The sequence below is a fragment of the Pomacea canaliculata genome, linkage group LG7, assembly GCF_003073045.1.
Source record: "Pomacea canaliculata isolate SZHN2017 linkage group LG7, ASM307304v1, whole genome shotgun sequence".
Lineage (NCBI taxonomy): Eukaryota > Metazoa > Mollusca > Gastropoda > Architaenioglossa > Ampullariidae > Pomacea > Pomacea canaliculata.
The window spans coordinates 16,027,340-16,043,275 of NC_037596.1; the positions used below are offsets into that span (position 1 = coordinate 16,027,340).

The 15,936-nt window shown below is 37.0% G+C and overlaps 2 protein-coding genes across 2 annotated transcripts; both read left to right on the forward strand.

Moving 5' to 3' along the window:
• The first annotated feature begins 79 nt into the window (after positions 1-79).
• LOC112569595 lies at positions 80-10,378 on the forward strand. Its single transcript, XM_025247417.1, has 10 exons — positions 80-328; positions 736-1,080; positions 1,351-1,698; positions 1,874-2,020; positions 2,268-2,477; positions 7,845-8,192; positions 8,728-8,931; positions 9,058-9,145; positions 9,470-9,614; positions 10,193-10,378. Exons 1-5 carry the CDS (start codon positions 196-198, stop codon positions 2,465-2,467), a joined length of 1,173 nt encoding a protein of 390 aa, XP_025103202.1. The 5' UTR covers positions 80-195; the 3' UTR covers positions 2,468-2,477; positions 7,845-8,192; positions 8,728-8,931; positions 9,058-9,145; positions 9,470-9,614; positions 10,193-10,378.
• Positions 10,379-11,756: 1,378 nt separating this feature from the next.
• Positions 11,757-15,070, forward strand: LOC112568958. Its single transcript, XM_025246546.1, has 5 exons — positions 11,757-11,807; positions 12,173-12,252; positions 12,649-12,996; positions 14,039-14,077; positions 14,208-15,070. Exons 2-5 carry the CDS (start codon positions 12,174-12,176, stop codon positions 14,465-14,467), a joined length of 726 nt encoding a protein of 241 aa, XP_025102331.1. The 5' UTR covers positions 11,757-11,807; position 12,173; the 3' UTR covers positions 14,468-15,070.
• Positions 15,071-15,936: the final 866 nt, after the last annotated feature.

The following is a 15,936-nucleotide window of genomic DNA, read 5'->3' on the forward strand; positions in this document are numbered from 1 at the left end:
TTCAAGGGGGAAACATATAAAAAAATCCTCATTAAATGAACTTTCAAAGTTTCTATTTTAATACAAAAATAACCGCTAATGTTGTCAAGTTTTAGTCCACGAATAAACAAATCTGTAACTAAATCAAGCGAGGACAAGGCAGTCCAATGTTCCAACTACGAATCGTGTGGAGGAAGTCGCCCCAGAAGTTTCGACATGAAATCAAGAGGAAGTGGTGCTCTGTGTGGTCTTCTGTGTAAACATCATTTAAAGGCAATGGCTTCTAGGGATAAGTGTCTGAAAAGATTTGTTATAACTTTATCGATATTCTTCTTTAACTTTTTGGAAGGTAAGTAAATCATGTTTTATTGCAACAACAGTATTTTACATGCGTTTTCGGAACCTTTTATAAAAAAATAATATTGTCTGTCACTGATAAATCTTTCTGGTAATATTCCCTCACGTTTTAAAAAAACGTATGACTGCTGTCATCTGTTCAAGAAATTATGACTTGCTGCTTAACAACAGTTCTCATCTATCCACGTAGCAATAATTCCTTTATTTCCCAAATTCTGTAACAGTTACAGGTTTTTTCTAGTAATAATATCTTCAGATAATTTTTTAAAACAGAATTTACGATTGAGAAAGATTTATATGAATCGTTTACTGCGTTGAAACTCAATAAAAGGGCTTCCTCAATAAAGAAGTGAAAAACAAGGAATAAATCCGTCAATATTTTACTTTTTATTGATACAGATTGCTGCATGTGGAAACTACAGACTGTCAACCATGATATTACTGTAGTAAACGGAGTGGAGTCCAACATTGATTTCTCCCTCAGTGATTATCGATCTCTGAATGTTAGTCTACGACTAACTGTCCAACATCGGTTAGGTAATGGAAGTTCAAGCAGAAAATGTCGGATTGATCACTCAGACACAGGAGTCTGTCAGCCGACACTCGGTCCATGCGAGTGTGTGGGTGAAAGTTCAGGGTCATATCGATATCGACTAAGGATGACCTTTACAGAGCAGGATGGCGGCCAGTGGGTGTTCATTACTGGCAACAATGAGGAAATATTTGTTAATATTACAGTCATTCGTGAGTCCTCTTTTATACTTTATTATTTTGTGTGGAGCTACAGTTTTCTACCATATATAACTGATTTGCTTGTGTCTGTGTATGTGTAAAGACGTGTATGTTAATATTTGTGTATGTGTGTATGTATTTTGGTAGTTTAGCAGATATGTATAATTAACTCGCAAAGGAAGAATGACAGGGTTGAAACCATATTAACCTTTTGTCAAAAAAGTTCTAACAATTTGTAGAATTGCAAATTCTTGAGTATTATTCTCAACTGTTTTGTAACAGCTCGTCGTGCCTTGAACATCTACACCAACAGCCAGAGTATTACTGTTGAAAACGGATTGGAATCGAATGTCGACTTCTTTCTCAATGATTCTACAGCTGTAGACATCGGAGTGAAGATAGTTGTACAACATCAAAAAATTGGTGGTGTGACATTTGACCCTAAATGTCTCATACACCACTCAGAGACAGGCGGTTGTCAAATCTTGTTTGGCCCGTGTGAGTGCATAGGTGAAAGGTCAGAGACATACCAATACCGATTGAGGATGATGTTTAAACAACAAGATGGCGGTCTGTGGAAGTTTGACATTGTCAGTCACGAGGGGACGATTGTTAACATCACAGTCATTGGTAAGTCTACCTGCTCCACACCTGAGTCTGATTGCTCTATCCTTAACTGTCAGATAGTTTGTCTGTCCGGCCATTGATCAATCTATTTTATACGTGAGTACTTTTACAACTTCATGCTAATGTGTTCACTCCCATTTTCATAATTAAACTTTTAATAGCAACACTTTGTTACAAGGTCACCAGAGTACAGAACAACCAGAAGTGAAGGGGTTGATACAAGTAATTTCCGTCATCACCGTTATTGTCATTCTCATCATCATATCGTTGGTGGCAGTCGTACGGTGTCGTGCCAGGTCAGAACACACTCTCGAGGGCGAAGCAGGTATGACCTTTTTTGCGGTCACCAACCGATTCCTTACGGTTTCTTTTTCTTTCATCACAAAATCCTTGATTAGTTATCGACTCGCAACCTCGTTGTTTTGTAGGTCTGTTCAGCTTTGCGGTTTGTAACGATAGCTGCTATTATTATTATTATTATTATTATTATTATTATTATTATTATTATTATTATTATTATTATTATTATTATTATTATTATTATTTTATTATTATCTTTTGAACCTTTTCAGCACAGATGAATGAGGTAACAGAAATTAATTCCATGGACTGTCAACTGTATCATATTCTTGATAAAGTGGAATACGTCGACCATGTAACACAGACTTTAAGAGAATCTTTGTCACGTGACGGGCAGTCAGCTGACCGCCTTGGTCAATCCACTGATGCGGGCGACGTTCAGCTCTACACTGTTGTAGAAATACTTCACTAACTCTCATTTGGTAGGGTTGGTAGTGTTTCAGTTTCTTCTACTTATATCGAGGACTAGATGTAAAAAATACATCATTTTTTCTTATAATTTGTCATTTTTATCTTTCTGCGTGTGTACGTGTGTGTGACATCTGACAGGTCAATATACGGAAATAAACTAGATATTTGTTTCGGTTTATTTTAGACCGGTCAAAACATTTATAGTAAACCATGGCGTTGCCATCGATTTCAAACATCAGGAAGTAAGAAAGGGCAAAGGTCGAACAACTTCTGTTAAGTCACGTCGTCTGCTTTGGTCAGGCGACACCAGGGCTCCGGTGCATAGGCTGTCTTAACTTTTCGTCTTAAGATGCCTTGCTTAACTCGCTTTTCGTCTTGGCTAAGTTCGCGTTCAATCCTGTTGCATGAGCGATCTCAGCCCTTGCTTAGCTGAGAAACGGGTCAGGTCAGCGCGGCGGTCGAGGTCAGTGATATAAATAAATTCGTCCGGAGCGGCCTTGCACCGTATATTCCAAATAAAACTGCGCTACAGCGATGGTGCCGAGCCGCGAAATTCGTCTGCGCACCATGGTTGAAACGAAAGTAGGGATGTGCGACAGCGAAATATTAGTCTTAATCGAGAGGTTACCAGAGAAGAAGAGGCTTTACCAGAAAAAAGAAAAAGATGAAATAAGAAAGAAATGAGCGGATTTTAAGATCTTCCATAATTTCATTCTCAGTCGTCAAAAAATCCACCACGGAACAGGGCCACACAGAAACACCCGTGATGAATGGAGAAAGTGATTAATATTTTGGTAGATTGATTTCAGAGAACTGATGGAAGGCACAACATCGAAGGTTAGTATTTTGTTTACCTGTGTACATTTTTTTTTACGTGTGTCATCCGCAGAAAAAGCTCTAGATACCGAGAGAAATAGCAAATGCAAAGCTATAGTCACACACACAGCCAGTTTGTAAATACGTATTTCCATCCGAATACATTTATTTAAATAACTAGATACCATTCTTGATTTAGTTTTCTTACAGGTGGTGAATCATTTACGCTGGTTCCTCCAGGAAGTTTTTTCATGATAGGGGAGAGTAATAAAAAATAATTGACATATATAGGAGTGCAATTAGAACACTCCAGTTCATCTTCTATTCAACAATGGAATGCCTTTTGCTAGAAGTATACTGCAGATTTATTTTTTCATGCATAACAAACAACAATGAATTGAACATCAGATGATGATATCTTCAAATGGAAATTGTTTAAAAATGTGCTTGCTATATCACAGAGTTATCCTGAGGTATTTTTGAACAAAACATGAAATATTAAGGAAAAGCCACCAAGGTTTTTGTACTTTTTAGAGAGGGCAGCTACATATAATTTTCCACAGCTGGCTTAAAATTAATTGTTTAATTCAAGTGCCAAACACAGACTATGACATATTTGGAGATGTACCAGCAGGTTTTGTCTTTACATCACAGTCAGTTTGGACATTTAACAAGTTTTAACCTACAAGTCTAATGCATGTTAGAGTACCAGTGTTTACAGTTTAGATTCCAGTAGACACTCAGCTTCTGAATGACAGATTTTGCAGTGTCTACATTCTTAAACAGTTACAAATAAGATGTTAAAGTTCTGAAATGGCTACACCTGAGTCCCAGTGAAAAGTGCTAAATATAACTCTAAAGAGAGAAACATGTCCTTCACAATCCTACTAGCAGCATGTAGTAAATATAAACATAATGCTTTTACTAGTTTACTTGGCATCACAAAGAATAACAAGCAACACAATAACTTTTTATATAGAAACCTTACACAGAAGAGTAATTCAACAATACCTTTAATAACTAATGCGATGTAAGTACTCAGTGCTCCCAAGTAGAAGTGTCATGATCATATTGTTCTAGAAACATTTCTTTCGTGCAGCATCAAGACCACACAGAGAGCCACACAGCAATATTCAAAGCCATCAAAGCGGCTTAGGCTAGACAGCTGCACATTTCTGAAAAAAACTTTTTTGACTGTCAGATAAAACACACAAGTGAGTGTACCAAGCAGCCAGAATTCCATCCGTCAACTGGGTCACCGAAGAAAGGCAAAATACCTGATGATACAAAAGAATGCACAACAAAGATAAGAGAACGAAAAAACTTTGTAGCTCCTGGACAGTGAACTGAATCTGTTAAAAACGAATTGCCAATTCATGGAAATCAAAATAAATCTGGCACAGGCTGAGGTAACAAATACTAGACAGAAAACAGATGGAAAACTGGATTGGTAATGCCAGCTGCTGAAAGTGTTCACCAACTGATTGGGGTGGATGTTGCTATTCAGCAAAGTCAAATTGAATAATAATGTGACCATTCAGTAAGAAATTATGGACAGCACAATGGAACACATGATGATTTTTGCTGCTTTGGCAGGGATGTATCTGAAGTCACAAATATATTCTGAAGCATATGATATTAAAGGGGAGGAGTTCTTTTCCTTTGTCTGCATTTTAAAAAAAGGGAAACTAAGCCAGTCCCTCAGCGGGTAGCCACTGTCTCCCATATTCATCCCATGTCAATGCTGTCAGCCACTACAACTTGCATTGTGCTTGTAGCATAAAATTGTAATGCCACCATCACCTGCAAAAGACATAGGAAATATTATTGACCTCAATGATTTATATATTTTAGTATTCACATCTAAACAAAACTGTCCATTTTTAGTTAAAAAGGACGATGTGAACATTAACCTATTATGATTATCTATCTCTTGAGCCACATGCTTACAACTTGAGACATACTGCAAGGAACTGCCTGTCAAATTGATAAACATGTATTAAATCAAACTATATAAGAGATTCTGGGTGCTCTGCTACTTTATTCTGTGTTGTTTTACTTAAATACAATGATATCAATTTTTAAATAATGTTTACATACTCTAAAGCAACACTTGGAGCACAGTGGGTGGGCCAGAATTGTGCCTCTGCTCATATGAGCCAAGTATAGCAAACTGTGAATTTTTTGGATTATTGCTGTCACCAGAGTGAAAGTCGAAAATTTTCATTACTTTTATTGCAAAGTTCAAGTTTTTTCCTTTCCAAATATGTATAAGTTTTGTGGTCTCATGTTTACCTGAGAGCAGCAATAATAACAACAAACATCACCCACTGTCGTCAACACCGTCTTAAGTTATACGCCATTGTTTTATTGTGTAGCTATATTTTCATGTCATTCTAACATTATTAAATATTTTTAACGTAATGCTGTCAATTACACTTATTAATTATATATTATATAGTGGCGGTGACTGTAGTCTTACCTGCAACAAAGGCGGAATAGATCGGCCTTTTCGTTGAAAATGATGGTCGAAATCATTTTCCACTGTTATGTTCGCTCGACGGAATCGAAAACAATGAAACAAATCGACGTCATACATATCAAATGGATTTGATCGATCCCTGAAGTAGTGAAAAATCTGTATCTGTCAATGGTATACGCTGGGCAACTCAGTAAACAACACGATCAAGCGCCACTGTTACTACGACAGCCGCCGTGCGGTCATGCGTAAGCAGCGTGTCGCGGTTAAGCAAGGAGTTAAGCCTGGGGGGGACCAGTCTTAAATTTTAAGACTAAGACCGCTTGCTTAGCGAGTTGAGACCGCTCATGCACCGCGCTTAGCAGGCGTCTTAGGTTAAGACAGCGTGCTTGGCTTAACTGCGGTCTTAACTCGAGTTAAGACCGCCTATGCACCGGAGCCCAGCATCGTAAACCTCACTATAAATAGAACTTCTAATTTCTTATATTGTCAACCCCATCCCTCTAACCATGCCCTATTTATAAACACTAACCTTAAACCTTGCCTAAAATAGCTCTTCTAAACATCGAGGACCTTTGTTGACTTGTGTCATTGGGTTTAGCGTGTGAAATGTTTATCAGATCTTCCATTGGACGGCCTGTACATTCCTCAACTTTAATCATCCAATTTTTTTTCTGTTTACCTCTATGTCACACTTTCTTTATGTCCTTGGAAGATGTCTTCTTTATGGTATAATAGCATAGTGGGGTAAGGAATTTTAAACTGAGCTGTACTCTGTTCATGAAAATGTCTTCTTGTAACACAATCCACTTTGATTAGCAGACCTCCAACTATTATAAGACATGACCACTTTCTAAGCTGGCACGATGATTTCTGCGCACTGTCTAAACAATCAGAAAATATTCCGAGACTTTACAATGGTCTCATAGTTTCCTTTTCTCATCCTTCACTGGATAATATTATAGAAACATCAAGTCTGTGACATAGTCCTCCAAACTACTACGATCACTCTAAATATTGTAGCCGGAATGAAATGTGTTTCAGACCATATTTGACACCACATCAAGAGCAAAGGATTCAAACTATGCCGAAATTTAAATTGTTCTGACATTTCTCAAAAACAAGGAAATTTTTAATATAATCTTAATCGTCTTACAAAGGATAATTTTCCTTTTAACTAATTTAAAAGATCTCGAGGTGAGTGAATAAGACGACGAAGCTAAAGGCTCACAGAGTTGCTGTCTTTTCACCTCCATAAACTAACACAACAATGTTTTGTCTCAAACTTCGGTGACGATTTTCAATCGCGATGCTTTTGACTAGTTTAGTGGTTTTTCCTTGGACAGGTGAGTATAATAATTGTAATGATAGTTGATACTTTGATACATCAGACGATATTGTCAAGAAATAATGAAACTTTTCTAACAGAGTGACTCCAAGAATCGTAACTTGTTGTTTAACAAAAGAATCATTTTAACGATGTAAATATTGTTACTTTTATACAAATAATACATGTTGTTTTCAAGTCAGGGTAGTTTTTTCAGACTTAAACATGTTATTGAAAGCCGAACGAATAAAGTCAGTCCAGTGAAAAGATGTAAATAACCAATCAACAAAATGTACGGTTAGAGAGCTATACAAGAGAAGTGTTCTCCGATACAACAATACACAAGACAAAACAAGGGAAGCAGCCAGTTCACTTAATGTTTGAAATATACCCAAAAGATTGAAGATGAGCTGCAGTTGTTTCTGAACTGTTTTGTACATAATAAAGTAAGATTTACAATTCGCATGGTCTTAACCACGAGATTTGAATGATGTCTATAATTTTTTTTTTTTTTTAGAAACACTCAACGATAAAAGAAAATGGAAAAATACCTATTGAACCTATATCACACCTAGCTGTATGGTGTAAAACCTAGGGACTAGAAATATTAGAATATGCTTATGTGTTATACAGAATTAAAGATCAATGATGCCTTCTAAGTTACATTTCCTCCCTTCAAACGCATCAAAGAATTTCTCCTAAAAAGAGATAAAAAAAAAGAAATTCATAAGCATTTTATTTCATTTTTTTCGATAGATTGTTGCGCGTGGGAATTGAAGACTGACATCCATGAAATTACTGTGGAAAACGGAGTGGAGTACAACATTGATTTCTTCCTCACTGATTACCGATCGTTGAATGTTAGTTTACAACTAATTGTCCAACATCAGTCGACTGATGATGGGTTTTTCATCACAAAATGTCAGATCGAGCAATCACCCTCAGGAGTTTGTCAGCTGAAATCCGGTCCATGTGAGTGTATGGGTGAAAGTTCAGGATCATATCGATATCGCCTGAGAATGACCTTTACAGAGCAAGATGGCGGCCAGTGGCTGTTCCACATTGCTAACCATGGGAGGACACTTGTTGACATCACCGTCATTCGTGAGTCTTTCTAGAAATGCTACCTTCTTTTTACCTTTCCTCTGTATGTCTGGATGAATAGTCTGTGTGCACGGCTTTTTAAATTTTGTTTTTATATAAATGGGTCATTTTTGTAGATTCTTTTACGATAACTAAAGTGTGTGTGTCTGTGTGCTTGTTTTGTATTAGTAACACTAGAAACCTAGGTAGAAAAAATAGAGAGAGCTTACAAAGAAATGCAGAAACCATAGACATATTTTCGTTTGGACAATTTATTAGGTTTATATAATTCCTAAATTCGTCAGTTTGTCCTTTTCCTATTTAACTGTTGTGCAGCAGCACGTCGGTCCTTGACTCTATTTCCTCTTATTTTCTGTCAACTATTTGTCACTCAAACAATAGGTCGGTTTATCTCATATGTCTATGCCTTTGTATTTATATAGTGTCTGTTTTCTTGAATGCATATGCGGGTTTGTTTGTTTGTGTTCCATGTCTATTTGTTACTGTGTACGACTTCACTTCCTTTCCCGTTATAAAGAGCTTTTGTTTCTAACAGAAAGCATCACTTCATCACATGATCACCAAAGTACAGAGCCTGCACAAGTGACGGGTGTGACCCCTATCATCCAAAGCTACACTCTGTCAACTACAACCCTAGTCATTTTAATAATCATCGTTATTGTCGTCTTCATCATCATATCGTTGGTCGCAGTTTTCCGTTGTCATTCCAATACCCATCGCCCTGTCCTGGGTAAGGCAGGTATGGGATCTTTCTTACAGTCTCTCACTTTTGTTTTTTATCACTAATTTTCCTGTTTTGGAAGTCTGTTGAGCGCGGAGTTCTATTTTAAAACCACGATTTAGCTCTTCCTGTCTGGCTTTGTAGTGTCAAGTGGCTCAGTGGGAAAGCTGGTCACAAGGACATTGACAGCTGTTAATCGTTTTGTCAGTTGTTTTCAAAACACCAAAGGCCGGTAAGTGTGTGAACACTTTGCACGAAATTTGAAAGAATTCATGCATTATTCGCTAATTATAATTACAAGCTCTGCTGATTTTATACATTTTATTCATAATTAACAAAGTAATGTCATTACAATCATCTTATAAAACAGATAATGATTATAAATTGTTATTCAAAATTTACAAGAAATATCATGTCAAAAGTATGTTAAATCTCATTTACTTAAAACAACTGTTATTTTCCAAAGATGTTTGGGTGAGGTAAACAATCATAATAAATGATAGAATACAGTTTATCTGCTCGAGAAATTCTATAGAACAGACGATTACGATGACAGAGAGTGCATCAGTATGATGATCCTGGACGGATGGAACAAGGTCAGTGTGAAGTTCAGAGTTCAATGACCTCTACATCATGTCACGTGCAGTCAGCTCACCATCTGGAGCGAACTACTGAAGCACGTGACACACACTTTACAAAAGGTAGTAAGTTTTTCTCTTTTAGCCAAGGTAGAAGTCACTTTAGTCGAATGGTCTTCAGGCGTAGAAACACTCTTCCACTTTGTCACTGATGACTCAGAAGCTATTTACTAGAAAGAGGAAGTTTGTTTTTTATTATATTTTTATTATATTTTTTTTTATTATATTTAGGCTCAGTTTAAGATTAGTGTTTACAATAAGAGTGTGGGTTAGAGGAAGAGTATAAGTATTTAAGAATTAGAAGCAGACGACTTCACTCCACTCGATATTTTAATAACTATACTCCGTCATGTGGACTACATCATGGCTATGCTACTTCTCGTCAGTACCAACATATTTTGAAGGTTCAAAAAATATAATAAAAGCCCCAAAAATAGAATCCTTAACATTGACATTTCTATAGTATAGTGTCATTAACATTGTTGCTTATCATTCAGAAATTCAGATTTTGTACACGTTTATTGAACTCTTTAAAATCTCTAAATACTGTATAAGAAATTTTATTATTATCTTTCAATGATTTAAATCAGTGCAGTTTTATTATCAAGATATTTATCGTCGCCATAATACGTTTTGTGCAGAGCACTTTTCATGTTCCGTGAAGGAGGAGGAGACTACTGACTTCAGAAAGTCTGTCGAGACTGACGCTGACTCCGTAACCTCCACGGCCACAATACCATCAACACCAGAACTACCACCGAGGCTTTACAAATGATGTTTTACATTTAACTTATTATTTCCCTTCATAATAAATGTTCTTAAAGTTATTAAAACAGTTAATATTATTTTGTTACATGAACGAATGATGGGAGAAACAGAAAAGAGCACAGTGTTGTTTTTCTGATTGCAATTTAAATTTCTCTCCGCCAGCGGACTACTAACAGTAAAAGAGTCAATTTAACACACCTTTGTTATCATTTTCATATTAATTAAATATCACCACAGTCGTGAGCAGCATTTCAAACCCTCTTCATTCCTACTGATTGAATAGAGGATTATGAGTAGTGCATCAACGAGCTCTTGCAAGTGGAGAAAAATCTTCTGTTAAATAGTTCTTATTACAATGAACTAGTCAGCAGACAATTAAGGACCATAAACAATTTGTGCAGTAACTTAAAAAAATATATATCTATTGTGTTGGTTATCTTGACTAAAAAAAACTAAAATTTTATTTTCCTTCTTTCTTTCACCCGGCCACTGCAGTTCAGTCACGTGACCGTGAAGCTCCCATCCAAAATGAGTTTTGCATACCAAGGAAATATGCAGAGGAAGTTTACCATTTGTGAAATCTTTAACCATAAAAGTTTCTGTTTCAAGTCAACGCATTATGGGTGATAAGGTTTACTGTCGCAGCATAGAAATGGCTTATGTGTCTGTCTGTCTGTCTGTCTGTCTGTCTGTCTGTCTGTCTGTCTGTCTGTCTGTCTGTCTGTCTGTCTGTCTGGGTCTGTCTGTCTGTCGTCTGTCTGTCTGTCTGTCTGTCTGTCTGTCTGTCTGTCTGTCTGTCTGTCTGTCTGTCTGTCTGTCTGTCTGTCTGTCTGTCTTCTTTGTGAGGACACGAGGAGAACTTTTGTATTGGCTACTCCTACCCTTGTTACAAACATGTTTGGAGAGAGATATGGTCATGAAATGTAGTGGTCAATATATTCTCGCGAACATGACACCATCTGGACATGATACCACCCGGACAATTGTACAGGAAACGTGGGATTGAAATTGGTTAGAGAGCTTACCACTGGCCGGCCTGTAAGTAGATTATCAACTCCACATGAAGACTGGGCAACGGCGATGATGCCACCTCCCCAAGTAATGATCTGTCAATAATCCAGCAATAAAACTTTATATTAAGAATGTGCATACAGTAGTTGAGATTATTTTAGAATGAAGGAAATTCACGAATTCACCCGATCTTGCAGAAAGTGTATTCAGTCCCTTGGCTTTCACTAACTTCCCGGGAGGTGGAGGTGGAAGTAGAGGGAGAGGTCTGACAGGGACATGTTGTGTGAAACACGTGACAAGGAAATATTCTAGACAATAATTCCCTCATTGTTCACCCTGTACTTCCCAGTACAAAGATCATGGCGATAATTGTGTTTGTTTCTGTTATCACCATCTAACACTCTGTGTTATAAGGGACTTGATATTGGAGAATTCATCGTATTTCTAGTGTCTGTTGTCCTTCTTTTATTTTGACAGGTTAGTAATATGCTTTTGTTTATTATTTTCACAAAGTAAAATAAATGTTATGATCACGTAAAACATGAACAACTTTTAGATGCAGCAAATAAAATAAAAAAGTCAAAACACATCCTTCATAGGTGGTGTGACAGAAATTAAAAATCATTTACTTTCAAGGAATTTAATTAAATAACAATAGCATAAATAATAATTAAATAACAGGATATAAGAAGAAAAGAATAAAGATCTACAACCGTAAAATTACATTTAAACCCAAATGTTACCTCAAGCGGAGTTATAAACTTCGTAAATTCTTTTACCAACAAATGTCTTTGTATTCTTGTCATTAAGACTGTTTTCTTCTTCTATGCCTATCGAGACAGGATGTGGCTTCGAGGACTTTATATGAAAAGATTTTCCATCGTATTGCAAGTGTCTCTTTTCTATCACTTTCTTTTTGAAGGTAAGTGGCTAAGTTTGCTTTTACTAATGTTTTTATAGTTTACTTACAATTTTTAGCAAAAATAAAAATTACATTTATCGAAACATACAAACCATAGTTTTTTTTAATTTTCTTTGATAAATATGTGTTAAGAGGAATACATAGCGATATAAAAATGAAGACACGCGCTTTACACACACACACTCACGCAGACATACAGAGAGAGAAACAATATGTACATATCCACCAACTTTAAGCATCACCATGGCATATCATACTTAGTTAATAAGATGCATTTTAAAATGGCAAATATATATATTAGTGAAAAGGGTGGTCTGTTGTCCAAAAAAATATGAGATCAGTCATGTTGCGAGTACGAATCAATATTTTCATTAAAAATCAACATGTTTGTTTCAGCTGAGTGCTTGTCGCTAGAAATAAAGGGAGGACAAAGCAAGTTCACCTTTGCTGAAGGTGTGATGTCGGACATTCTATTCTATGTTAATAATAATAATAGAAACAACAGTGGAATTACCCTGTATGTATCTAAAGACGGACAAAGGCAGGATGCTAATGTCTGCAAGTACGTACTGACAAACACTACCTGTGTCAATCACAGTCTGAGCTGTGAGTGTCACACAAACTCATCAGAAGGCAGAGTTGAATACATCTTTCAGAAGAAGTTTCAGGTAAACGACAGCGGCGAGTGGGTCTTTGAAGTTTGGGATAGAGGTGTCAGTACCTCTGTTTACATCACTGTACAAGGTCAGTGCATTTTACGTAAACATTATAAACACATAATGATGAATACAACAACATGGTAAACAATCACACCTACTTATGTTTACAACTACACACATATGTGAAAAAGAGGAGAGTTTTATTGGTTATTGTTGACTTAATTATACGATTATACATTCCATGTGTCATGACTAAGGGTGACATTTGTACAGGCCGCATCTACAAATTATCATGTGCCTTGTGACTATTGGCTTACATATAAAAGGTTGTAAGGTTATAAAGGTTCAGGTTCTATTACAAACCAGACTATTTTTGTGTGTTCAATCAAGCTTTATCTACTCAGTATTATTACAACTAAGATGCTTAGTAACCTTCGATTTTATTTGAGAATAGTCAAAAATATTTTCCGTCGTAGGGAAATGAAGTTTGTAGAGATGATAGAGATTTAAGCACTGTGTAAGTCAGTGTATCATCTCACTGTGCTTTGAAATGTGTGTTTATAAGTGTGTATGTGACTTTGTGATTGTACATCTAGTATTAAGATTGTATACATCACAGTGAAATAAATATAACTGTACTGATGAGTTTTTATATTTATATTACAATCTATGTATATTTCTCAGAAACACACACTCACACATATTACAAAAGAAATGTCCTTAAAAATAAGCCTTTAGTCCTTGATAGATTATCATGAGGTCCTTGCTAGTGGGAAAGACAGGACAGAGCGAACCAAACACTAGGTCTGAGAGAACACAGAAGAAACAAGTGTCCCTCATAAAGATGAATACCAAAGGCAGAAATCGAAGTATACGAAAAGAGACTTTAAAATGACAGAAGAGATGTCAAAGCCTTTCTCCAATTTCCTGAATTTAAATAGAAGAGTTGAAACTGGGTGGTAGTTTTTCTTGTCTCCCACTCTAGACTTTTTTTAGCAATCATGTGACAACTTCGAATTTACAAGACGCGTTAATCAGGCTTATTGATCAGGACATTTTTCATTTTTGCGATGTCACAATCGACATTTGTGTTAGCATTAATACTGAGAAATTGTTTCTCTATGCAGATATTCAGTCAACAATGGCGCCGACTCTGGCTAAGCTCAGTAAGTAAGAATGTCACACATTCGGTTGTCTTTAAAAACGAACACATGTGGTACTCGGTGTGTGTGTGGTCTCTGTGTCTGTATGTGTTTTTAAGTATTATATTTTTTATATAACTCTATCGTATTTCAGGCACCAGTCGCCAAAGATCAACTTCCACTACCTTTACATCGACAACACAAAACCGACACAACACATGCCAACATCAGAAGGTTCTCCACACCCTACAGACAGTAGACCTACTGATGTCTGGTACATGGCCGCCATTGTCCTCGCCACTTGTCTCTCTGCTACTGTCACTGGTGTCTTTGCCTACATCATCCTGGAGGTGCCTCCATATTCATCGAATGAGACAAAACTCGAAAGTTCTTGCTCGTAAGTTACCGTCATGAATTTTTAAAAAAGTAGAATAATCAGAGTATTAATCATCCACCCTATAAAGGTACTGTTTTAAGCTCTCTGATTTACTTTATCACCAATGTGACATCATTTCTTTTCGCAGCCTTCATCAGAGTTTCTAAGTCTTGTTTTATCAGCACCAGATTATACGAAAAGTTCGTTTTAGTGTAAACAATTTCAGAAAAATAACAGTAATAAGAAAGGATTTGGTGTCATAGCTATAGTTTACGCAAAGTGTAGAAAGCCACAAGCAATCCACCACACAGAGGAACTTACAGAAAAATGTAGCTCGGCAAATGGATGACAATAAAACTAGAAGAGATAGAAAGAGATACAGAAAAATCTGAAAATTGCAATATTTATAGTATTAATGGTAAGCGCATGGCCACAGTATGATAACATCACTATGATTCCAGGGGACGAGGGTTATCCTCCCTGACACGTAGTAGTAAGCCAGGGTTGTCTCCCCTAGACGTCCGTTAGTATGTATGTGTAGTGGTGAGTATGAGTTATAAAATGCGTGGATAATGTTTACGGAATATATTATTGTGAACTGTGTATGCTTTTTTCGAAGAAGCCAGCGTGGCCAAGAGACGTGTGAGGGCATTGAGTGTGAGAGAGAATGGGAATGTAACGTTTTTACGAAAGAGTGTGTTGAATGTGTTTGCGAGCGCGTGTAAACATCTGCATGTAAACCATGCTCGCCGCACTCTTTCACCTTTTTCAACAAAAAGGTCCGGCCAACGATTAACACATTTAATGTTTATGAAATTAACTAACGATGAGATGAGGATGAAACAAAATAAAAGAACGCTACTCCCCTAGCATCAACCTCCTCCTAACGTTTCTCAGGCGGGCTGGCGGGAGGACTGACTGGACCAGCAGGTTATGTCCGATGGATTACTTCACGCAGTTCGTGAAGCTGGGGAGATTACAGCCGGATCGGCAAAGATGTTATATTCCGAGTGAATTAATTACTCCACCACAACTCGGAATACAAAAGATAATACTCCACTGGAAACAACGTTGTACATACGTTGCAGGCAGTTAACCACACACTGGTCACTCTCCACGGAGCTCTGTACTCTCCAACTGCTTGGTCCCGACTGTCACGAGAACCGTTAGAATCACCTAGTTAACTCATCCTCTTTTCCCTCCTGACCAATCAGGCACCCTTAGCGACCAGGTAACTAGGACGACCTCCTAACAGTCTTTCTTGGAGACTCTCTCAACCAATCATGAGTACTACAAGGCTCTCCATTGCCTACCGTCGCCCTAGTTACACTGTGCTAAGCTGATTTACGTCATTCCATCCATGACGTAAAAAAGAATTAGAACTGACGCAGCCTCCGCGCGACTTCCCTCCCCTGACATCAAGGAGAATTAAAAATAAAAATGAATCTAACTAGATTCGCCTGAATCGCGAATCGTTACAGGGAATGCCAGTAATTACTTGACAAGA